A 26,049-nucleotide genomic window follows, 5' to 3' on the forward strand; every position below is an offset into this window, starting at 1 on the left:
AGGTTCATCTAGTCAAGGCTATGGTTTTTCCTGTGGTCATGTATGGATGAGAGAGTTGGACTATGAAGAAGGCTGAGCGCCGAAGAATTGATGCTTTTGAGCTCTGGTGTTGGAGAAGACTCTTGAGAGTCCCTTGGACTGCAAGGAGATCCAACCAGTCCATTCTGAAGGAGATCAGCCCTGGGATTTCTTTGGAAGGAATGATGCTGATGCTGAAACTCCAATACTTCGGCCACCTCATGCGAAGAGTTGACTCATTGGAAAAGACTCTGATGCTGGGAGGGATTGGAGGCAAGAGGAGAAGGGGACGACAGAGGATGAGATGGCTGGATGGCTTCACTGATTCGATGGATGTGAGTCTCAGTGAACTCCGGGAGTTGGTGATAGACAGGGAGGCCTGGCGTGCTGCGATTCGTGGGGTCGAAAAGAGTCGGACACGACTGAGCGACTGATCTGATCTACTCTGTGAACCTCCCTGCAGGCATTATTGCGTCATCATATTTAGTTCCCAGCAATTCTGAGACAGGTGTCATCCCCGTTGAGAGATGAGGAACTCAAAACGAAGAGAAGGTCCAAGATTTGACCAAGTACCTATGGCTGTCAGTTGGGCGTCTTGGTCTCCTTGATCATGAGTCCATCTGATTCCTGTGCCCATGCTTTAAGCCACCTCTGTGTGGTGATTCCTGGACAACATTCATTTTCCTTCCCCTGGGAATTCTTTAAGACTAAATCTTCAAAATTTTGAGATTCCATAACTTTGAGATCCCAAGTTTTATAGTGTCCTGGATTTTAAGAATGTCTGTGGTATATGGTGCAGTGTCATGGTATAGGCTGCTTATCTGTCTGATTTTTATTAATTGTGGATGGTTGCATAGCAATGTGGCTGGACCATAAACTACCTTAGAGGAGAGTGAAATTAAATTCTGGCAGCTTTCTCTAAAATAATAGCAGAGTAACATGTGGGAACACATCGTGGTTATTAGGGCATGTGGTGTGGTATGAGATGCAATTATAAACTATTTTGACATGCAGTAGAAAGCAGAGCAAATGTATAAGTTTTAGGGATATAAAATAAAGGACTCCATACCGTTGTCTAGCTTGCCAACATGTAGGTCATGGAAGCAGACAGGAGACAGGAATTTGTGTTCCCAGCACAGCCAAGTCACCCCAAGCTGGGCCCCCACTTCAGCTGTAGGCTGGCCTCGTGCCATCCCCAGGAATCAGTGGCCCTGGCTTGCAAAAACAATGGCATCCTCTTCTCCCCACCACCAGGAATGAGCCAGGGATGAGCTTGGCACTCACATCCTCCCCCTGCTGCCTCTGCACCATATTCTCTCTGTCATCTCATACCAAGCACATGGCCCTCACCTTCAGAGGCTTTGACCTGCAGGATCGTTTCTACCTTTCTCTAGGACCACTACAGGTCCATTCTTTCTTTCTGACATTTGCCAACATCCAGGACAAACTGCACCCATACTGATGACTTTCTCATACCCTAATGTCCCTAATCCCCAACCTGATCAATTTCCCTAACCACCATCACACCTTGGCATAGGGACACCATGGTATTGGGGTATGGCTTATTAACAATGTTGTGATAGTTTCAAGTAGACAGCATAGGGACTCAGTCATACATATACATGTATCCATTCTCCCCCAAACTCCCGTCCCATCTAGGCCACTGCATAACATTGAGCAGAGTTCCCTTTGCTCTAAGTAGGTTCTTGTTGGTTATCCACTTTAAATACAGCAGAATGTACATGTCCATCACAAACACCCTAACTCCCCCCATCCTCATTCCTCATTGCTTTGTACTCAAATAGCTTTCTGGTCTTCCTCCTGCCCCCATCTCACCGTCTGCTTATTTAGTTAATGCTTCATTGTGACCTTCCTGCACTGCTGTCCCGAGACTTCCTGCTCTTGCACTAGAAACCACTCCTCTTGACTGGCATGTCGTCATCACGCACTTAACCAATGCTGTAGTCAGATCTCTATGCCCTTCCTTAACCCACTGCCTCAAAAACCCTACTCATTCAACCCTGATGGGTGATCACCTACTTTTAGGTGGTTTTTGTTGGCTTGTTTTTTTAGTTCCCTGACCTGAGCTACTGGGATTTGCTAAAGAAAATAATGTCACCATCCTGGTTAGACATACTTCATATTCATGCTATCTGATTTACCTGGGAAATAATATGTGGATTTTTTTTCCTGTTCCTAAGAATTCCCAAGAAATTCATCGTAGCAGTTATTTCCTAATCACTGTACTGACTCCCAAGTTCTCATGTCTCCATGGATGAACTCATTTTTATTCCACTAAAAATGTCAAGGCTTGTGGCATGGCATAGCATAATGACCTTCTAACTGTCCCTTCTCCACGTCACATCCACCTGCTTTGCTCACCATACTGGAAATCTATGGTCTTCTTTTTATGCCTGATCCCTCAGTGATGGAAGGGGTGTGAAGACAAGAAACATCAAGCCTGACTATGCTGTGATCTTTATTCCCTTTCAAGGCTCCATTTTTGGAAATGTGTCCTAATCAGTGCCTTGAGTTTAAGTGAAAACTATCCTCTTTGGAAGAGTGAGTCTTCTTGCTCTTCATTTTGACCCTTTGATGTGCAGTGGTGTGAAGACTGAGGGGTGGGGGTGGGCAAGATGTTTTGAGCGCTCCCTGGAGGCCAGTGGTGTCCCATACAGTCCTTCCAGTTAGAGGCCCCTTCCTGCTTCTCCCCAGACCTTCCCTGCATTTTCCCACCTCCAACTTTTCCTCCCATAAATTCTTCCCTTCACCATATCTAGTAACTGTCACTCTTCCTATTCTTGAAGGACCAGAACAAATCCTACCTCCCTCTATAATATTTCTAAATTTCTTTAACCTCCAAAAGGTATTATGACATTGTGGTTAAGCCAACTAGAGTCTAATCTCATTTCTTTCAGTATCTCGTCATGTGACATCGACACAGACTCAATCTCTGTGAGGCTCGTCACAGAGCCTTTTTCATCAATAAATGGGAATGGTAATTATACCTACCCTATAGAATTTTTCTGAGAATTAATACCTAGAAAGTGTTTAGAAGCAGTGCCAGGAGCATACTGTAGGCTCAAAAATATTAGTTATTTTTAATGTCATTAACACCTTCCTTTAATTCCTGTCATGGCTTTAAGATGGGGTAAAATGTAACAGTAACTAATATTGTGTCTTCTGGATCATTAGGATATGAGTTTATATGGGGTAGTTAGGCAATAGCTCTGGACATTTTTTTCATATATAGGCCCCCAAACATGTATAATGAGTTGTACTCAAAGACATGTTTTTCAAATGTGTCAAGCTTAGATCAGCCTCAGATTGTTATTAAAAGTCTCAGATTGCTGCTGCTGCTGCTACTAAGTCGCTTCAGTCATGTCCGACTCTGTGCGACCCCATAGACGGGGGCCCACCAGGCTCCCCTGTCTCTGGGATTCTCCAGGCAAGAACACTGGAGTGGGTTGCCATTTCCTTCTCCAATGCATGAAAGCGAAAAGTGAAAGTCAAGTCACTCAGTTGTGTCTGACTCTTAGCGACCCCATGGACTGCAGCCTACCAGCTCCTCCGTCCATGGGATTCTCCAGGCAAGAGTACTGGAGTGGGGTGCCATTGATTAAATGTCTATCTGTCTTGGCTTCCAATCAGGCATCTGAAGAAAATAATATTTGAGTTTAGATTTTTTTTTTTTCAGTGATGGCTCCTGGTTTAAGGGTTCCTGAATTTTGGTAAAGAATTCTTATTTTTAATCCAAGTACTGACATCAAAATGGTTGAGGGTGGGGAGGCACCCAGACATGTCCTGTATGATTGAAATGTCTAGAACAAACAAACAAATAAATAAACAAACAAACGTTTTGCCACTCAGTCATGTCCGACTCTTTGTGACCCCATGGACTGTAGCCTACCAGGCTCCTCTGTCCATGATATTTTTCCAGGCAAGAGTACTGGAGTGGGTTGCCATTTCCTTCTCCAGGGGATCTTCCCGACCCAGGATCGAACCCGTGTCTCCTGCATTGCAGGCAGATGCTTTACCCTCTAAGCCATCAGGGAAGCCCCAAAATGTCAAGAAAAATATGCCTTATCCCCTTCCCAGGTTAAGTTGAATCCTCTCACTTCTCTCCAGCTCCTGGTGGTCCTCCTTGTACCAGCCTCTTCAGCTTTCAGACTCTCATCTTCCCTTCTTCTGCTCTTCCTCTAAGCCTTCTCAGCTTCCAGAAACACCCAACCCCGCCTGCCTGACAGAGCTGCAGCCCTTGGAAACCCAGCCAGCCCCTAGGCTGCCTCACCAGCACCTTTCTTGGGCTGGTTTTTAACCTCCTGCAGCATCCAACAGCATACATTTATTTTATCTTTTGCTTGTCATTTATTTGTTATTCATTCAATAAACAGTAAGAGTTTACTATGTACCAGGCACTATGCAGTGCCCTAAGGACAGAGATGATCTCTCTGCCTGGGCATATATTGTTTTCAGTGTCAGATGGTAGTATTTCATTATCAGTGCTTTCAATAATCATTCTTCAGATGCTACTGTGTTTTAGATGTTATGATACAAAATGAAAATAATCCATTGTCTGGTCTCTAAGAACTCATAATCCAGTAGAAGAGAGACATACATAAACAAAGAAGAAGAATAAAGTGCCAGTGATGTCATAATGGGATGTAGAAGTGCTTGATCCCTCTAGGGGATGTGAAGGAGAGTTTCATAAAGGAGGACGCTTTGAGTGGAATTCTGCAAGATGTGTCCCATCATTAGACCCACATGGGATACAGGACAGTCTGAAAAAAAAGACAGCAGTGTCGACAAAGGTGGGGGATGTCAAATGGAGTGGGACATTTCTGGAAACTGCACACAAACCACTACCCTGTGACCTTTTTTTCCCCTTTAATATGCTGTGGGCTGTAGAACAGAGACTTGGGCATGACCAGCATGATGTCTTCATGGCCTCATCCCAGGAGTGCCTCTTTCTGAACAGGGAAATGATTTAAGATTGGATATGGTCTCCTTTGAATATCAGGTGCTGGGACTTAGGGCATGAAAAATAGTTAACCTCCCTTCTCATCCCCTGCCACAAGCAAATATCCCTTTATTTATCAGAGTTCTTATCCTGCCCCTTCCCCAAGAGCTACCAATACCCTGTTTGTTTTAGAAGCCTCATACGCACAAATTTCAAGACTCAGAAAGTTCTACTGCCTTTTCTTTTTAAGAAAGAATTAAAAATACACTCTTGCTGTGCCCTGCTTCCTCCCTTATAACTCCTGCTTGTTTTTATGTGAATCCCTGATCCCTAGATGAAATGGATAATACTGTATGTAGACCGCTGTGTAACTGTCATGATGCAGACTCCAAGTTGTTCTGTATAAAATGCGAAGCAAATGTTTTTATTGACAAACAAATTCAGTAGAATTAGAACAGAGGCTGAAAATGGGTAATGGTGAAACAGAGTGCTTGAGAATGGCCTGGAGAGCATCTTGAAACCCATGCTGAGGAGTTTTGATTTTATTAAAGAAGGAAATGACATAGTCAGATTTTATTTTATTTACTTGGATGGCTATATAGATATATTTTTCAATTAATTTTTATTGGAGTATAGTTGCTTTACCATGTTGTGTTAGTTTCAGCAAAGTGAATCACCCATTCATATACATATATACCCCTCTTTTTTTAATTTCCTTCCCATTTAGGTCACCACAGAGTATTAACTAGAGTTCCTTGTGCTATATACACTAGGTTCTCATTAGTTATCTATTTTATATATGGTAGTGTGTGCATGTCAGTTCCAATCTCCCAATTCATCCCAACCACCCCCTTCCCCCTTGGTGTCTGTACATTTGTTCTCTACCTTTGTGTCTATTCCTGCTTTACAAATAAGTTCATCTGTGTCATTTTTCTAGATTCCACATATAAGTGATTTATATGATTTTTGTTTTTCTCTTTCTGGTTTATTTCCCTCTGTATGAGTCTCTAGGTCCATCTACATCTCTGCAAATGGCACAGTTTCATTCCTTTTTATGGCAGAGTAATATTCCACTGTATATATGTACCACATCTTCTTTATTCATTCCTCTGTTGGACATTTAGATTGCTTCCATGTCCTGGCTATTGTGAATAGTGGCGTACACATAGATATATTTGGAAAATATGAATGTGCAAGTAGAGTCTAGTCAAAGGGATATGACAATATCTAGGTGAGAAAATATAAGGACAGAAGTGGTGAGGATGAATTCTAACATTTCAGGTGTCCCATCTAAGTATCCGTTGCCTGGCTAGAACTGGGAGCTCAAAGGAGAAGGGTATGTTTGTGTTTAACAAGCAACTCTGGGACCAGGTGTGGTGAGGAGGGAGAGGGAGCTATTGTTTGTTAACTTTGCTGATTTTTGTGGTATAGATTCTCCCATCATGTGGCTTCCTGCTACCAATGTGACGTCACTACCTGCAGAGTTGGGAATGGACACTAACAATCCCATGGACCTGTGAGTCAATGAAAGGAAGGGCCAGCAGACCAATGGACAGGGAGGATTCGAGGCGACTCCAGTTTCTGCCTTAAAGAATTGCAGGCTGGACTCTGAGGGCCAGGACTCCAGGGAATAAGACAACTTAGAGGCTGCTTTGCAGCCAAAACCCATCTGGGAGTAGCAGGAGTCAAGTGCTGGTGAGACAAGTGTAAACACCCAGCACAGATGGCTCGGGGCAGAAACCTGGTGTGGCGCCAAGGCTTAGAGTCATGGCAGGGATACAACTGGAATCATGGCAGGACACGAGCATGTAAACAGCCTTGGGCACTGGGCAGGGAAGGCTGGCACAGAAGCCAGAAAGAGTACCTTCAGAAGGAAGAGCTTTTCATTTTCTAGAAAAGCTGAATGATGTGGTGTTTCTCATGTCCGGTGCATGGGAGAGATGCAGGGATGGCTTGGTGTCCCCATACTGCCTACAGCCCCCCAGTAGGATGCCATGGGTTCCTGTCCACACTGTCTCCTCAGGCTTGTCTGGTTCGGCAGTTTGGGGCACATACAAATGCAGAGGGAGGCAGTCACCCCACACCAGACAGATTCCTACCCAAGAGCTGTGTCAGAGGATGCCAGGCTCCAGGCACTGCTCCGAAGGAACTGACAGGAGTCACAGAGAGAAACTGGCCCAAGTCCTAGCAGATCCTGGGTCCCAGAGCACTGCTCAGGCACACCTGGTCACTGAACTGCTCTATACCTGGTGTGAGAAGTGGCTAACCAGGCCTGGTTGGGAATGGGTCTGCCTTCCAGCAGATGGACATGCAGCCAGAGGGAGCGGCTGGGCTACTTGTGTGGCTCACCCAGCCATGGGCCAGTCCTTTCCCAAGGCTAAACACCACCTGTCACCTGCAGACTCCCCAGCCTGCTTTTGAAGGCATCATGGCCCCATCTGTTAAGACTTTAAGCCCCAAGCTTAGCTGGGGACATCTGGCTATCAGTTCTAAAGGTACTTAGAACCCATCTCCATGGTAACTAGAACCCATCTTCACACAGGATGCTGTGTGGGATCATACCAGCCTCAGATCATCTCCAGCCTGAACCCTGAGGTAGGCATGTGCTTCCTTCCCTGTGTGGGTTTCGACCCCTTCCCAGTAAAAGCAGGAATATTCAAGCTATGGTCTCATCTGTAGCAGCCCTAAGAGAGTCTCTCTCCACCCCTCCCTCAGTTGCACAAGTTCAAAACTCTGACACTGACCCAGCTTAAACTCTGATTTAAACAGTGAATTTCAAAGCCATCCACGTTCACCATCTGTCTTTCCCATAATTCATCGGGATTATGGGAAACAATGACCAGACAGGGTGTTCAACTGAATTCTTTTAAATAGTAATAAAAAGATGCCTGTATAGGTATCAGTATATATAAACACATGTATGTAGGTATTATGGCTAGGTATGTGTATACACATACATTACACACCCTGCATTGTGACAATAGGCCACTTTTAAATATTCATAAAAAGCAACCAGCTAATTAAAATTAATGAGTGTTAGTCACTCAGTTGTGTCTGACTCTTTGTGACCCCATGGACTGTAGCCCGCCAGGCTCTTCTGTCCATGGGATTCTCAGGCAAGAATACTGGAGCGGTTTGCCATTCCCTTCTTCAGGGGATCCTCCTGACCCAGGGATCAAAACCAGGCTTTCTGCATTGCAGGCAGATTCTTTCCCCTCTGAATTGCCCATGCTAATAAAAAAGGAAATAAGCAAGACTAATATAGAATTATGTCTTGAATTTTACATTTCCATCATATGCAGGCACAAATTTAGCTCTAAACTTGATAACATAAGTGCTGTCTTGGAAAAGGCAACCTGGTCCTTGACACAGTTCAGGGTTCATTGGGTAGGAAATGAATGAATTACTTGGAGGAAATACAAGGATTCCTGATCGTAAGACCACAAAGCATCCTCCTGCTTCCTCCTACAGAGGACACTGCATGTTGTAAAGATTTTGGCAGGGTTCTCACAGAAAACACAGTGGCTGTTTCTTATTTTCCCTTCCCTGTTCACCAGTAGCAGCCCATCAAATTATCTTTGAGTTAACCCAGTGAGACTCTCTGGGGTGGTGGTTCTCAATCTTTGCTCTACATTTCAGTCTCCTGGGGAGGTTTTACAAATTTTGATGCCCAGTCTTCTGTTCCCCATAGAACATGGAGAGTGGGACCCAGGGTAGTAAAATTAAAAAATAATAACAACAGGTGCTCCTAATTGGCAGCAAAGTTTGAGAACCACTGCCTCTAGTCAGAGTTGATACTGAAACTCTACACACCAGTATGTGTTATTGTTGTTCAGTTGCTAAGTCCTGTCTGACTCTTTGCGAGTCTATATGATTTGGGAAAGTAGAGAAATACTTCCAGGTGATTAGTCAATAGCCTTGGCCTGAACCCCAGGACTGTCTCCCAGCTGCTTGGACTCTTCTGCTGGGAGTGGTCCAACTTCCTCATAATGTACACTGTCGGGAGAGGAGACACTCGGAGCAGCAGTGTTACAACAAGACCTGGTACAGGGCTATAGCTGCCATCTGTTGCAATGGATCGAGCCCTTGTTGTGCAGACTGCTATTATGAGTGGCATCTCTGGGACTTCCCTGGTGTTCTAGTGGCTAAGACCCCATGCTCCCAATGCAGAGGGCCTGGGTTCCATCCCTGGTCATGGCACTGGATCCCACATGCCACAACTGAAGATCCCACATGCGTCAACTAAGACCCAGTGCAGCCAAATAAATAAATGTTTAGTTGCCAAATCGTGTCCTACTCTTTGCGACCCAATGGATTGTAGCCCACCAGGCTCCTCTGTTCGTGGGATTTCCCAGGCAAGAATACTGAAGTGGGTTGCCATGTCCTTCTCCAGGGGATCTTGCCAACCCAAGGATCTCCTGCAAGGATCAACCCATGTCTCCTGCATTGCACGCAGATTCTTTACCACTAGAGCCATGGGCAAAGCCCAGTGTTTGCAAGTCAAAGTGTTAGTACCTCAGTCATGTCCAAATTCTTTGTGACCAAGGGGCTTGCTAAAAAAAAAAAAAAAAAAGATGGCATCTCTGCCTATAATAATGGGTAAACCACAAATTTAGCAGGAATCCTCCTCCTGCTTTTGACCACTATTGAACAGCAATAAGTTTAAAATTCTGTGTTGCCAACCTAAAAAGAAATCTCTATGTCTTAACTGACTGAGGAGATCCTGATGTCCTCTGTGAAGCATCTCTATCCCAACAGGTGAACACATACACACGACAGGCCATCTGGCTCCACTTCAAGCTGATCCGAGGGGGAGGGAGAGTTCCCTGGCAGAACCTTGGACAAGGGGCCTGGCCTAGAAATGGCATCTCAGTGGAATTTGTGTGCAGACTTGTTACGCCTGTCCCTCATTTAGAACACACTCTACTGCAGAAGTTGTGCATCTACCCCTGCTGTTTTTCTGAACCTACTGCCACCCCACACCAAAGCAGGCAGCAACTAGACCCTAACGGGATCATGAACCACCCAAGAGAAGTCAAGAGTTATTCCAACAAGCACAATCTGGGTAGTGTCCAGGGCCTGAGAAGTCTGTCTTAAGTGGACTTCCCTCTGGTGATCTAGCGATTAAGACTCCACACTTCCATTGCAGGGGGTGCAGGTTTGATCCCTGGTCAGGGAACTAAGATCCCACATGCTGTGTGGCAAGGCCAAAAAGTTTCAAAGACAAAAACAGAAATGGAGTTTCAATCTAGTTCTTCTCCCAACATACCCCTACCAGTGTTACAGCCATAACCATTGCAAGAACCATAACTGGTTCCTCTGAGGCCCTTAGGCCCCTGTCTCATGACCTTAATTCCACAGTATCATTGATGTGAGTCCAGTCTCTCTTCTGTCACTCCCTGGTGCTTCCTGCCCTCTAGCCCATGGACCTACATACATCTTCAAAGAGGAATCAGACTCCCACCCACATCACATGCCCCTACCTACTCACTTCAGTATCACCCCAGAATGCATTGAGACCTTCCTTCCTGCAAGTGAGTGGTGGTGCGGGGGGTGGGGGTGGGGCGGCGGAGGGCAAGTGGGGGAGGGAGAAGAGCTGCTTCTTTTGGGGGATGGGATCTAGGGAGCATCTTCTCTGGCCTCCGCCCAGGAACAAGGAAGAGTCAGCCCACCTGTGATGCCTCGCTGCTTGCCCTGTTGATGCTGGCTGGACCCGCCTTTGTCAGCTGACTAATAATGTCTGAGAGCTCATACATCCCACTACTGTGCCCTTGATAAAAATGCTCTGACTTCTCATATTCCTCCAGTGAAGGTGTTAATATCACCTGAGAAAACTGAGGCTCAGAGAGAGTAGATCACTTATTCAGATGGTAGTGCTGAGATTCACTTTCACCGTTCAGCTGGCTTTCAGGTGCCAGTTTGAGCTTTTCTTCTTCCATCACTGGCTTATTCAGGCCCCCATGCTAGTTTCACTGACCTGCTTGGGTGATCTGCTGTGGTGCCCAGCTGCATCCTCCTTTTCAGATCCTTCAAATACATTCACTCACCTCCCCATACTCACTGCCTCCTTCAGATTTTGGGTATCCTTGGCTGAGCCATACAAGATCCTCAAGAGCCTCCCAAATGGTGGAGGCCCCACACATCAGACGTCCCCTTATTGATGGAAAGATTTAACCATTTAACCTCATGCCTCCCCAAACCAAAGGCTCCTTTATAAAATAATTGACATGATTTCATGCAATTCATTCAATCTTGCATTCTTTGCTGCTAAAGTGATATTTGTGAAAGTATATATATACATACATATATAGCATAAATAACAATATATATATATATATTTTTTCAGTTCTCAAATGTTTTAGAAGAGAAAAGAATTTGCTGATTTCTGTCAGCCTTGGAAGAGTATGGACAAATGTCATTATAAAGATATTTGTGTTTTTCTTTCTTTATTTTTCCAACAGAAATGAAACCAGAGATGAAGGCCAGAGTCAGGGAGCAGGGTCCTCAGATCCTTGGTGTCCAGAGAGTGTACATCCAGACAAGGGAAGAGAAGCGCATTAACCTGACCGTCGGGAGCAGAGCCTACCTGCTGCCCAACACATCTGTGATTATTAAGTGCCCAGTGCGACGATTCCAGAAATCTCGGATACAGTGGGAGAAGGACGGCCGTTGTCTGCAGAACTCCAAGCGGCTTGGCTTCACAAAGTCAGGTTCGCTGAAGATTCACAGCCTTGCGGCCCTCGACATTGGTGAGTACCGGTGCATCGCAGGCCCCGCACAGGAGACTGTGGTGCTTAAGCTCATTGGCACCGACAACCGGCTCATTGCACCCCCAGCCCTTGGTGGGCACACCAGGGAATATCCTGGGATGGACAACAACGAGGCCAATAATTTGGGAGCCACGTGGCATAAGATGAGGCTGATGTGGAACAACAAAAACGAGCTTTATCTGCACAATGGCCAAATTAACAATCAGTCTCTCTTGAGAGCTCTGTTGGGCCACTGCAGCCCTTCTGCAGGAAACGCCAACTCCTGGGAGTTTGAAAACAAGCAGTTTGAAGCAGCAGTTAAACAGGGAGCCTATAGCATGGAGACCGCCCAGTTTGATGAGTTGATCAGGAACATGAGCCAGCTCATGGAAACGGGGGAGATCAGCGATGACCTGGCATCCCAGGTGATATATCAGCTGGTGGCCGAGTTAACCAAGGTGCAGCCTGCACATGCGCACTGGAGGGGCATCCCTGGAGAGGCACCTCCCACGGCTCAGCTAAGGGGGGAGACTGGAAGTGTGCCCCAAAGCTCGAACTCCAAAAACTCAGGCAAGCTGACATTCAAGCCGAAGGGACCTGTCCTCTTGAGGCAGAGCCAACCCACCTTGATTTCCTTTAATAAAACAGTAAATTCAAGGATTGGAAATACAGTCTACATTACAAGAAGGACGGAGGTCATCAACATACTGTGTGAGCTTGTCAGCCCCAGTGAGGCCACCTATACGTGGACCAAGGATGGAGCACTGTTACAACCCTCAGAAAAGTAAGTACAATCAGAGTACAGTGTTTACTCTGAGATGCCTTCTAAATGGATCTTCCAGCTTTCCTTAAAATATTGTCAAATTCCTTCTCCTAAGAATGTGCTTCCAACAGGATCCTTTGGAAAAGAAACTCCAAAATGTTAGGGCATGGCATTCACATACTCATTGGAATTCTAAAAATGAAATTGTACCATCACAGTCACTACCATGAAGGTGTAGTGCCAAACTGGATACCATAAGATTAAATGTAAGCGTCTACAGACTCTCGCTTTTCAGGTCACTTAATACTTAAAAATAAGATCAGGGACTTCCCTGGTGGTCCAGTGGTTCAGACTCTGTGCTTCCAATGCAGGGGGCACAGATTTGATCCCTGGTCGGGGAACTAAAATCCCACATGCTACGTGGTGCAGCCAAAAAATTAAAAAATTATCCCTCCAAAAAAGTGAAATCAATCAGGCCATTAAAAAAACATACTTGCAGTTCTCTTAGAATATGCAGGAACTGCAAGAATCTTCTATATCTGGGAGATGTGGTGTCTCGTTTGAACTCACACCAGCCCTATGAGTCTGGCAGGGCAGGAGTTGATACTTTCTCAATGAGATCATTGAGGAACAGAATCTCATGACTAATTCATGGCCAGTCAGAAGCAGGGGCCACGTCATCTGGACCCCGCCAGGGGTGTTAGAGGGTCACACAAATAATAGCTTTGGTAGAAAGATTACCTGAAGTCATTTTCTAATATCAGGCAATGATTTATGTCACAAAACCGAAAAGTAATGATAAGGATCAAAGTTTTTTGAGATGTTTGAAGCAGTATTCAGTCACTTTATTTTATTGTAATAACTATCCATGTCAGTGAGAAAATGTCGCATTTCATTCATTTTACATAAAATAATGGAATAATAGAAACATTCACTCATTTTGTCTTCTCTACTGTCTCCAAATCTTGCTGTTAACACACACAGGGCTGTAGACATCTTGCTTTCTTTCAATTTGCATTCAACAGCTCCTTATCCACCTCCAGGGATTTTTCAGAGACATAGATGTTAAATTGTTTTGCAAACCATAAGGTACTTTAAAAATGCAAGTTTTATTTCTATCATCCTTTTTTTTTCTGCATCACCTAATGTGTGAAGCATTAAAAGAAATCTAGGTAAAATTCAATTTTTATATCACTGGACTGTCTTAGAATGGAAAGATAGAACAAATCTAATTTTAAATTCTTTTGCCTAAAACTCTGAACATTAGAGTATAATGTAGTTTTTGAAGTGGAATAAACCTTCCAGATCAACTAACTTAGCAGTTCTCAAATCTTTTGGTTTTAGGACTCCTTCAAACTTAAAAAAATGATGAGAAGCCAAAGAACTTTTGTTAATATGAATTAACTTTATGTTAATATGTTAACATATCTCATGATGTTTACACTGTTAGAAATTAAAACCATGAAACATTTTAAATAGCTGTTTGTTAATCCATTTAGAAGTAACAGAAGTAAGCCCAATTCATGTTTATGTAAATAACATAATTTTTGAAAAGCAGTATTTTAAAGATTAATGATAATGACATTGTTTCACATCTCTGCCAATCTCTTTAATGTCTGGCTTAATGAAACATAGCTGGGCTTTCTCCTCAATGCTTCTACATTCAGTCTGTTGCCATATGTTGTTTTAATTGAAGTTTATGGAGAAAATTGTGCTTCATACATATATAAACAGGTTAGTTGGGAGGATAAGGAATACATTCATAATCTTTTAAGGTAATTATGGCTATTCTTCTTTAATGCTACACTAAAAATAGACAAGCAGTAGTTTCTTAAAGGTTAGGTGGGATGTGGAATCTAAAACCATGTTAAAGAGATTTTGGTAGTCTGTTACAATGAAATCTGTTGCTTTATCTTGTTCTTTGAATGGATCTTTTAACTAGACTAGATTTTATAACATCATACATTGGTCATTTGGAAAGTGTTGGCTGACTGAGTTATACACATCTTCCAAATGTTAACACGTTCCATCATACAATACCAAAAATACGCGTATTCTTTAATATTACTATCCCAACTTTTCAGAAAGTCTTTGGCTTTGGGAAGCAGTCAGACTCACAGTGAACATGACGGATTTTCTGAAATTCTAATTTTCACTCGGAAGCTTGAATTTTATCATCGGCAACAATTACTGTCAGTTGTTTTCCTTGCATTGGCCAGCTCATTTTTGTTCATTAAAAAAATATATCTTCCAAATACCTAAATCCAAATAACCCTGGCTTATCTGTCAGTCATTATTTCAAGTAAAGTAGTATGCCATGAAAAAGGAGCTAGTTCAGCTAGCAATTCAAACAGTCACACCCACAGACTTTTGCAGACAGCAGAGGTATGGTGTGTATTTCCTGTTTTGTTGTACAGAATGTTAGAAAACTTGCACTCGGGGGTAGAGATTTAGTGAAATAATAAGTTCTACTGCTTCATTAAGGATATTCTTATGGGAAATTGGCATTTTGTTTTTACTGCAAGTGTGTGGTAGCCAGAATACAGTAGCTACTGGTACACTTTGCTGCCACAGCTTTGATTCCATTCTGGCGCCAAGTTTTATCCACAACTGCTTTTACTATCAGTGCAAATATCAACACTCACAGTGAAAAAGGCAAATAACGGTATAGTGTCAATATTTACTATTATGAAAATAGTTTTGACCTCACGGATCCCTGGGATTCAAGGACCACCCTTTCAGGATTGCTCAACAATTTCACTTTAGAAATTATAAGGAACATAAGCCAAACCCAAATTGAGGAACATTCTATTTTTTATCAGTAGTCCTCAAAACTGTCAAAGTCATCAAAAAAATGGAGGGGGTGGGGGAAAGGCAGAAAAATTGTCACAGACCAGAAGAGACTAAGGAGACACAATGTCTAAATACAATATGATGTCCTGAATGGGAGATTGTGCAACAGGATAGCAACGTTAGTGGGAAAACTAATGAAATCTACATAAAGACTGAAGTTTTGTTAACAACAGTGATGGACCGATGCTGGTGCTTTAGTTTTGATGAAAGTATCACGTGCTGAAGATGTTCACGTCAGGGAAAACCAAGAAAGAAGGAGATAAGAACCCTCTGTACTGTCCTGGTTGCTTTTCTGTAATGCCAACATCATTCCAAAATAAAGTTTATTAAAAAAAAAAAAAAGAAAGAAACTATAAGGAAACAGAGGCTGAGAAAGCTGATCAGCTGATTTGTGGCCATAAAGTACTGGAGGGATGTGGTGGAAGACCGTGGTTAGTTCAAGTCAGTGTTTGTTGAACTGAGTTGATTTGTGATCGTCTGACTTGCTCAAGTGGAATTTGCATTAGTTTCTGTGGCTGAGGCTCCTGAAGATCCCATAAAGATTCTGCCATCCTAAATCAGACCTGTTTCTGCATACTTTAAGAACCAGCCCTTTGACACTGAAGCAGTTCTACTTGGCTAGTAAGAGTTTTTGGTTTTAATATTTTAAAGGAATTTTTAAAAGATTTATTTTTATTTCCATGTTTTCTCTAACATACCTAATTAATTTTTTCAACTTATGTTTAAATTTCTTTATGCAAGAAAAGTTCTCCGTTTTAGATATATTTTTCTGACTCTTACAAATCTTTTCAACTGAAGTCATGCAGAAATGGAATGATGTTTGCAAGCGCCCCTCTCCAATAGGAGGCAACAGTGTAGGCGTGGAGTGCATTTAGACACCAGCTGAGTAAGAGATCACAGCTAGGAAGCAAAGGCTGTGGGTGGATTCCCTAGGGGTGACGTCTGTGAAGAGGTCAACTTCATTATCACTTCAAGTAAAGAATAAGATTTTGTGGTGGAGGTCAAGATCAGATTCCTTAAAGAACTCTACCTTTTGGTTCTCCAGCCCAGGGACTGGTCCAGCCTGGATCCTGGGTGACATCACCTGTCAGAAAGGTTCATGTGTGCTCAGCTATTTCTCAGTGACTTTTTGCTGTACTGTAAAACTGAGGCCCTAAAAGGAATCCTTTGAGAATTGCTAAATCATACAAACATACATATGAAATAATTTAAGAAAAGATTTTCATGTATAAACATTTGTCACGTAGAGTTGTTAGTTTTACTTTTTTACTTTTTTTCTTAATCAACTGTTCCTTAACAGGGATTTGACAGTGAGAGCCTGGCCCTGGTCATAGCTACCTCTGCCTTATTCCTGTTTTTGTTCTGGGCAATTCAGCTGTTTTGGTTTCTTCCCACCTTTGTATACTTCATTTGTGGGTTGCATGGGAACTTGCACTCTCTAGTACATTCATTCTCTACCATTATTCAGTTCTACTGTAGTCATTCATACACTGAGTCATTAAATGTTTTTGAAAACTTGCTATATAAAAGGTACTGTGCTAGGCATTGAAAATGCACAGCTGTGAATAAGATCTGGTCCCTGCTTTTGAAAAGATCACAATCTCATGAGAATAAAAAGATATTTCATCAAATAAATATATGAACCAAACCAGAAGGAGCCCAGAGGGAGAAGAAGATAACTCTAGGAGTATTGGGGAAAGCTTTACAAGGGAAATTACATTTGCTCCAGGACTCAGTGGGTAAGTCAGAGTTGCCAGAAGTGGGGAAGGGCATTCCAAATAGAGTGAACAACATATGCAAAAGCTCAGGGTGATGAAAGACCATGGAATGTTCTGGAAACTGTTAGAGGTTCTTTATGGCTACAGCAGAGGGTAAGCAAGCAATGTAAAGTGACAGGAAATGAAGTGGCCCAGTTCAGCTCATGAAGAAACATAGAGTATTTAGCAGTTGATCAAAACAGTCAGTCATGCTTAAAATCTTGCATGTTAGACTTCAGCATTAGGCAAACCAAGAACTTCCAGATGTCCAAGCTGGGTTTAGAAAAGGAAGAGGAACTAGAGATAAAAATTTCCAAGATTTGCTGGATTATAGAGAAAACAAGGGAATTTCAGAAAAACATCTATCTCTGTATCATTGACTACAATAAAGCCTTTGACTGTATAGATCATGACAAACTGTGGAAAACAGAATACCAGACCATCTTCCCTGTCTCCTGAGAAACCTGTATGAGGATCAAGAAGCAACAGTTAAAACCCTGTGTGGAACTGATTGGTTCAAGATCAAGAAAGGAGTACGAAAGCGCTGTCTGCTGTCACCCTGTTGGTTTAACCTATACACCGATCACATCATGAGAAATGCTGGGCTGGATGAGTTACAAGCTGGAAGGTGGGAGAAACATCAACAATCCCAGATATGAGGATGATACCACTCTAATGGCAGAAAGTGAAGAGGAACTAGAGAGCCTCTTGATGAGGGTGAAGGAGCAGAATGAAAGAGCCGGCTTTAGACTAGATAGTAAAAAATCTAAGATCATGGCTTCTGGCCCCATTACTGCATGGCAAATAGAAAGGAAAAGGTGGAGGTAGTGACAGATTTCCTCTTCTCGGGCTCCAAAATCACTGCAGACGGTGACTGCAGCCATGAAATCAGAAGACGATTGCTTTTTGGCAGGAAAGTGATGACAAAACTAGACAGTGTTTTGAAAAGCAGAGGCATTATTACTCTGCTGACAAAGGTCTGTATAGTCAAGGCTTTGGTCTTCCCTGTGGTCACATACGGTTGTGAAAGCTGGACGTAAAGAAGGCAGAAGTAAAGAAGGCAGAACACCAAAGAATTGATGCCTTTGAACTGTGGTGCTGGAGAAGACTTCTGAAAGTCCCTTGAATAGCAAAGAGATCAATCAGTCAATCTTAAGGGATAACAACCTGAATATTCACTGGAAAGACTGATGCTGGAAAAGATGGAGGGCAGAAAGAGAAGAGGGCATTAGAGGATGAGATGGCTGGATGGGATCACCAATGCAATGAACATGAACTTGGGCAATCTCTGGGAGATGGTGAGGGACAGGGAGGCCTGGCGTGCTGTAGTCCGTGGGGTCACAAAGAGTTGGACATGACTGGGCACTGAACAGTAACAACAACAGAACAGTCCATAGTGCTAAGATCTGTAAAGTGGGAAGAAGGCAGGTAAAAAAAAATAGTATATGGACTGCTGATCCAGATAATCTATTAGCAACTTCAAATCAATAAGAAAAAATTAAAATTAAAGGGAAACAAGTATTCTTTCCCATCCCCTCAATCAGTATCTCACCTGTGAGGATACTCTTGACCAGCTCTGATTTTCTAGGTGGTATTTACATGCAGGTGTTTGTGAATATCAATAATTGGGAAACCATAAAGGGTTCACACAGCATAGCCCTGATTCTTAACAGCATGCTCAAAACCCAATATAATGCAGCAGTAGCTTTGTTACTTCCACTGAACTTTTCCTACCATGAGAAAATAACCATTGCCAGGGAGCAGTAACTAAAGGTCCACTCACTTCCAGCGTGAAAATCTGAACTGAAAAAATCACATCTGTAGTCTGTTAGAAAGGCTTAGGGCAGAAAATGAGGGCTTAACCTCCAGCAAACTAACACTTACTAGTTTGTCTTTTTTTAAACGTGGTAAATTAAGCATTGAGTCCATCCAGAAGAGTCTGTTCTCATGCAGAGTGAGATAGAAGTCTGGATCTCTGAGCATAGTCCAGCTCTACCATCTCAGTGAGTTTCAACCAAGAAGAGTGACTTTTCCACACTCCAGTCTATATGTTGCTGTTTAGTCGCTAAGTTGTATCTGACTCTTTGCGACCCCACAGACTGTAGCCTGCCACGTTCCTCTGTCTATAGGGTTTCCCAGGCAAGAATACTGGAGTGGGTTGCCATTCCCTCCTCCAGCTCCAGTCTACATAGTGGTCTGCTTATAGGCAGGAAGCTCAACAAGATTATCTTCTGGATCCTTGCCAGCCTAAAGTCAATGTCTTCATTCTCTGTGGGTCGCTGTGATTCTCAAGTAGTTCAGTGTGTCACATGAACACATCCTCTTTCTAACTGTTCTACAGAGTCATTTTGGATGGAATGGGGAAAATGCAGATACGGAAACCTACAAAGAAAGACCAAGGAATATATGGATGTGCTGTAGCTAATCATCTCGGTTCAGATGTGGAAAGTTCTTCTGTGCTGTATGCAGGTAATGCCCGTTATGCAGCCTGGAGTGCCTGGGTGTGGTTTGGTTTTTTAACATTAAACTCTGGAGCAGCAGTTTCCATGCTTCACACAGCAGAATCACCAGGGAAGGGGATGTTAAAACAGAGATCTCCAGACCCCATTCCCAGGGGTTCTGACACAGCAGGCTTAGAGTGGAGTCTGAGTATGTGCACTTTTTTGGCCTTGAGGCAAGTGGAATCTTAGTTCCCCAACCTAGGATCAAACCCATGACCCCTGCACTGGAAGCGAGGCGTCTTAACCACTGGAACACCAGGGAAGTCCCAGAATGTGCCTTTTTAACATGTTCCCAGGTTATGCCAACACTGCTGGCCTAAGGACCACGCTTTGAAAACAGCTGCTCTAGAGTTCACTTTCTAAGAATTGGAAATTAACAAGATGGAGTTTAATTGGTGGTGTTAATAGTGCTGACTTTTTGTTTTTAAAATGCCACCATCCAACAAAAGAGATAATTATCCTTTAAAGGTTGACGTATACCTCCCAATGGCACTCCTCTGCTCAATCCTTAAAAACACTTTCAGGAAATTGTCATTGTAAATTAGTGTAAATTGTCCCAGGAGGTAGACAAACTCATTTTAATATTAAAGTGTGCTTTTTGATGAAGGAATATTTTTAGCTGGCAAAGTTGTAAGCAATGCTTCCTTGTAGCAGGCTCATGTTCTGGGATCAAAAATCAAATAAGAAAGTTACCCTCCAACTCTCTGCTCTGTGGTTTCTGGTATCTATGGCTCAAATAATTAAGATAAGATGAGGAGAAAGACAATTATCTGGGATTGGAACCCAGCATTTAGACAGCCAAGCATTGATGTAGGCAGTCCATCACATCTATAATCTGAGGAGGTGGGACCAATTGATTTTCAAAGCTCCTTGAATCTGCATGGCTTGGTGCCCCATCCCTCTCCTGGCTGCATTCCCATGGTAGGGCCTTCACACCTTGATTTCCTGCGCCTTGATCCTCCTGGATGATTCTCCTCTTCGAGCATCTGCTCCTTTCCAGAAAACCTCAGTTTTGAGGTTCTGGATTGTTGGGAGGAACAGAAGGCTCTCTTGCAGCTCGCAAGTTTCCTTGTAAGTCCATCCCAGGATAGCCCAGATTCATGGGAGAGCTGGTGCAAGGCCATAAGGGCCAGAGGACACAAGACAACGACAGTCCTTTCTCAGCCCAAGAGCCCCTGTATTTTTAACTCTGAGCATACCGTTTCAGTGCCCCAGGCGCTCCAGGAACAAATGGAACATTTGGTCACCTGAACATGATCATTCCCAAATTCTCTTCTGCAGAAGACATGGTTACCAAACAGCTAAATGTTGTTACTCTTTCACTTGCTATGCATTAGTGATAAAAAAAAAAAGTAAAGAAATATGTGAGAACTTCCCTGGTGGCCCATCGGTTAAGAATCTGCCTTCCAATGCAGGGGGTGTGGGTTGAATCCCTGGTTGGGGAACCAAGATCTCACATGCTTCTGGGAAACTAAGCCCACGCACTGCAACCACTGAGCCTGTGTGCCACAATCAGAGAAGCCTGTGTGCTGCAGTGCAGACCCAGCACAGCCCCCTCAACCAAAAGACATATGACATGGCCTCTCCCTCCAAGCACTTACATGCTAAGGTGGAGGAGGGAAACCAGCCATGGCAGTAGCTCTATGGTAGAGGACTGTGGCCTTCCCTGACCCCTACATGCTCCTGAGAGGCCCCTGGGTAACCAGCGCGTTTCTGTACCTCATCACCCATTACCCTGTAATTGGTAGACCCCTACATACTCCTGAGAGACCCATGGGCAACTAGCACCTTTCTCTACCTCATCACCCATTACCCTGTAATGGTAGTGGTGTCTCCCACCAGTCTCTGAATTGATTGAGGACAGGAATGTTTGTGTTCCAACTTGGTATTTCCATTGTCCAGCCCAGGCACAGAGTATATTTCCTGAATGACTTCATAAATGAATCTGGTAAAAGTACATGGTTCTTAAAATCCAGGAAAGTAAAAGTCTATGAATGAGTTCCTGATTCTTTATGACCTTGTTTTTATTATTTTTTTTCCATGCAAGTTTGGTGCAGGTTTCATTCACATTTTCCTTCCAGAAAGAGAGTCAGATGGTCCCAGGACCTGGTGTGTTTTGGTCCTGCCTTTACTCATCCAAGGATGCATCATAGAGATGTCACTCCTGCCCTGCCATGCCTTTCTCCAAATGAATTTCTGACTTCCTTCTTTTTCAAATGATCAAAGAGGATTTAATCCTCTAATTTATCACCTAATTTTATCCTTTAATTTATCCCCAGTTTTGGTTATAAAGCCAAAATATCCTCACAGTCTGTACATGGTGGTTGCAATGCCTCTTTGTAGATATCTCTTTGTAGATATCTCTTTGTAGATATCTCAGCTGTGCGTCTGTCCATTGAGCACCTCCAGCCTGTGAGTGTGCAAGTCCCCGTGGGGCACCACAGGGGATGTGGACCGAGCCAGGAGTCTGCACCTGCTCTCCAGGAGCTTGGCAGAGCTTACCAAATGCAGTGCGGTCACTCAGAGCAAAAGCCTGAACCTAACAGAGTTTCCTGCTCCCTTTGAATTAAGAGGCCCCTGTCATCTTGTCTGTTGGAAGAAACATCACCAGACCAGAGCGTGGCCATCTCTCCATTGTGATTGGCGGCTTTGTGGAGGCACCCCTGCAAGCAAATGTGACCATACAGTGTCCTGTAAAAGGTAAGTGTGGCCATTTATAGTGCAAGGGCACAGGCCAGCCCAGGGTGGCCAGGAGGCGCCAGCTAGCATTTTGGTAGCTCAGACAGTCCTGTGGGCTTAAAAATCTGATTTTTCAGTACCCTGACAGAAGATCTGTCTCACAAGAGCGAGCATACACCAGGTCATAAGGCTCGTGTGTAAGATAGAGTACAGTTTACTCATTCTCAGTGAGGGCTAGGAGGATGTGAACACAACTTCCCTGTAGCCGGCATGTTCATACTGGCCAGACCACAGCTCTCCGTCCCTGTGGCACGTCTGCACAAAAGGCCAACTTCTAGCAGGTAATTGCCTAGAGAGTACAGAGTCAGAGCGAGGAGCTGTGTGGGAAATCATTAGCTGTGTCCTCCAGCTTGACCAAGGCTGTGCTGGAGAAGGCCAAGTCAGCAAGGGGGACTGTCAGGGTCCTCTGGCCTAGTCTGTCTGTCCTGGACTGTCCTTGGCTGAGCGTCACCATTCTATTCCTCGGTGGCTCTTTCTGCTCTGTTTGCAACAGCCGATAAACCTTCGTTCTAACTGATTCATCTTTTCTTTAAGAGAAACTACATTTTCATCCGATCTCATCTTAATCTAGGGCCATTCTATCTCTTTAAACCACTGATTCTTAAGACTTAAACTGAGCCTGTGCATCCCCAAACTGAGATCAATATCATAAACTCCTCAAAATGAAGATCTACTGTTTTAAGGTGACCTTGCATATGCCTATTTTCGACTGTGCATTGATTAAATTCTTTGTGCTAAGTTGCTTCAGTCGTGTCCAACTCTGTGTGACCCCATAGACGGCAGCCCACCAGGCTCCCCTGTCCCTGGGATTCCCCAGGCAAGAACCCTGGAGTGGGTTGCCATTTCCTTCTCCAATGCATGAAAGTGAAAAGTGAAAGTGAAGTCGTTCAGTCGTGTCCGACTCCTAGCAACCCCATGGACTGCAGCCTACCAGGCTCCTCCGTCCATGGGATTTTCCAGGCAAGAGTACTGGAGTGGGGTGCCATCGCCTTCTCCGAAATTCTCTGTAGAGAACTGTATTTGCCTGGTTTCCACATTCTTTTGGGATACCTGTAGTTGCAGCCACTTAAGATGAGTCTCGCCAAGGCCAGAGAGCCCAGGGTAACCTGAGGAGCCCTTACTGCTGGTCCGGGTACCACAGAAAAGGTACATGTGATGGCAGGATTCTAGAGCACAGCCTTGCAGCTCTGAGGCTCTGCCTCCCTGTGATGGTCACTTAACTGTCATGTTTCTGGAACTGCACCTCCGGCTTCACCAACAGTGGAAATTTGCTCACCCCCGATGTATTATTTTTCACCCTTTGTAAGTCCCTGCAGTGTTTGAAGTCCCTACCCAGACTTTTGAAAAATCCCTCCAGCCTCCAAACTGACTCCACCCGCAAATATGTGAGTTTTCTGGCGAAACACACCCACCATTATAGAAGGGCCAGCATTCTCTGGCCGCAGGAAGGAGAAAAGCAGAATGGAACTGTGCAGTTTGCCAAGCCACAAATGTCTAGAATTTCTATGGCCCTACACCTGCAGAGGATTCTGCAAAATAGATCTGACTTCTATTAAGAGAAACCTCAACTTTTAACATTATTTCTAAACTTTTTATTTCCCCATAATAGTTCACAATTAGGCTTGGAGGTGGGGAGGGGGCGGGGGTTGGTGGGGGATGAACCTTTGGAAGGAGTGAGATGTGTTATTTGCAGTCATAGGTCAGGGACTGGATTCAGCGGAAACTCTTCAGGAGGGAAGCCTGCAGCTAACACCATTAAACTTGTCGCGGTTTACTCTCCAGCCAGGCCCCAACAGTGTGTGGGCCGACTCTGACCACTCCAGATTCCTGCAGCCTCTTGGACCCTGTACAGTTCACACTCCCTCGGGCCTCTTCTGCCTCCTCCCTCCCACCTCCCCCGCCCCTGCCCCACTTTCAGCTCTTCCTAGGAATGGGCCCATTTGGTCTCTCTTTATCTGGCAGCCACCCCTACAGACCAGACCCCAGGAACTCATCAGGAGTCCTTTCCTTTTCAAAATAAACACCTCATTGTGAGTTGTGTGCCATTTTAAATAAGCCTGAAGTGAACTTACTGTGTTTTCTTATGGACAGAAGCCATAACTAACGTAGCTGTTCATGGAGACTCATATTTTTAGATATAGATGGTGACCCTAGTGTATGATGACAGGTGAGTCACGTGTCTGTCCTACTTGCCTCTCTAAAATGGGAAATAGACTGTATTGGTGGAAGAAGGGACCTTGGCTATTATCTAATTCAGTCTCTGATTTGATAGATGAGGGCATCATAACATTGACAAACTTGAATACTGCTTTCTGAAACTACATTTTCTTTCATGTTGCAAATTGTAATTATTCCTGTCAATCTGTGGTACGTATACATTTTTATTTTTCAGTTGCCCTTAAAATGCTTATACTAATTAGAGTGGGTTTATCTATTCATAAGGAGAAGGCAATGGCACCCCACTCCAGTACTCTTGCCTGGAGAATCCCATGGGTGGAGGAGCCTGGAAGGCTGCAGTCCATGGGGTCGCTGAGGGTCAGACACGACTGAGCGACTTCACTTTCACTTTTCACTTTCATGCATTGGAGAAGGAAATGGCAACCCACTCCAGTGTTCTTGCCTGGAGAATCCCAGGGACAGGGCAGCCTGGTGGGCTGCCGTCTATGGGGTCGCACAGAGTCGGACACGACTGAAGTGACTTAGCAGTAGCAGCATCTATTCATAACTTTTAGACAGATTTATTGGTTCTTTCTTATAGCTTATGTTTTATTTAACCCATGTGGTATAGATATCAATAGTGATTCTCCCTAGTCACACTTGCATGATTTTCTAATAAATGATAGTAAATAATAGGACCTGAGAATCTGTATTTCTAAGGTTAAAAGCTGTAAGTTGCAAGTGTTATTTGTCTTATTTTTATTTTTTAAATTGATTTTTTATTGGGGGTAGTTGCTTTACAATGTTATGTGAGTTTCTACTGACAGCAAAGTGAATCAGTATACATATGTATATTTTCCCCTCTTTTTTTGAATTTCCTTCCCATTTAGGTCACCACAGAGCACTGAATGGGGTTCCCTGAGCTATAGTAGGTTTTCATTAGTTAGCTATGTCATATAGAGTGAAATAAGTCAGAAAGAGAAAAACAAGTGTTATGTATTATTGCATATAAGTGGAATCTAGAAAAATGGTATCGATTATCTTATTTGCAAAACAGAAATAGAGGCACAGACATAGAGAACAAATGTATGGACACCAAGTGGGGAAGGGGAGGTGGGATGAATTGGGAGATTGTGATTGTTTTATTCTTTAAAAAAAGAGAAAGTTTCCTGTAAAAATGAGGGAAGTGGGAGTTTAAACTGCACCCTCTCTGCCACCTTCTGGTAAGAAAGGGAAGCTCATCTGAGGACAATGCCCAGTAAATATCAATAGCTACATATTTTTTCATCTGTTAATGCTTAGTAAGAACATCATTTATCCTATAATTTTCTGTGGTGTCTGTGTTGGGTTGCTTGTTATTCTTATCCCTTAAACTCATTAGCAGTGCGGCTGATCTGAGCCTCTGCTCTAAACTATTCTTGTGTGTTGGGCTCCTCTTCAGTCTCTAAGAAACTCTATTGGTCCACAGATTTGGAATGGGGTTAAGCTAGGAAGACGCTTTGGAAAACAGTTTTGCAGTTTCCACAAAAGTTAAGCATATGACCTAACACTT

At 43.6% G+C, this 26,049-nt stretch overlaps 1 protein-coding gene across 13 annotated transcripts in view; it reads left to right on the forward strand.

The window, feature by feature from the left end:
* The window catches only part of ADAMTSL3 (ADAMTS like 3), a 376,400-nt gene that overhangs the window by 288,730 nt on the left and 61,621 nt on the right, over nucleotides 1-26,049 (forward strand). For all 13 annotated transcript variants that reach the window (XR_015149981.1, XR_015149982.1, XR_015149986.1 and 10 more), the window contains exons 21-23: nucleotides 11,440-12,511; nucleotides 19,442-19,569; nucleotides 22,173-22,301. Coding sequence is in view for 4 of the 13 variants with exons in the window: in XM_086364278.1 (XP_086220404.1) it covers nucleotides 11,440-12,511; nucleotides 19,442-19,569; nucleotides 22,173-22,301 (1,329 nt within the window). In the remaining 9 variants the exon portion in view is untranslated. The remainder of the gene's footprint in view (nucleotides 1-11,439; nucleotides 12,512-19,441; nucleotides 19,570-22,172; nucleotides 22,302-26,049) is intronic.

This window comes from Bos grunniens, chromosome 21, assembly GCF_055505025.1.
Source record: "Bos grunniens cultivar Pamir isolate PY7600 chromosome 21, Bosgru_T2T1.0, whole genome shotgun sequence".
In the NCBI taxonomy this organism is placed as follows: Eukaryota; Metazoa; Chordata; class Mammalia; order Artiodactyla; family Bovidae; genus Bos; species Bos grunniens.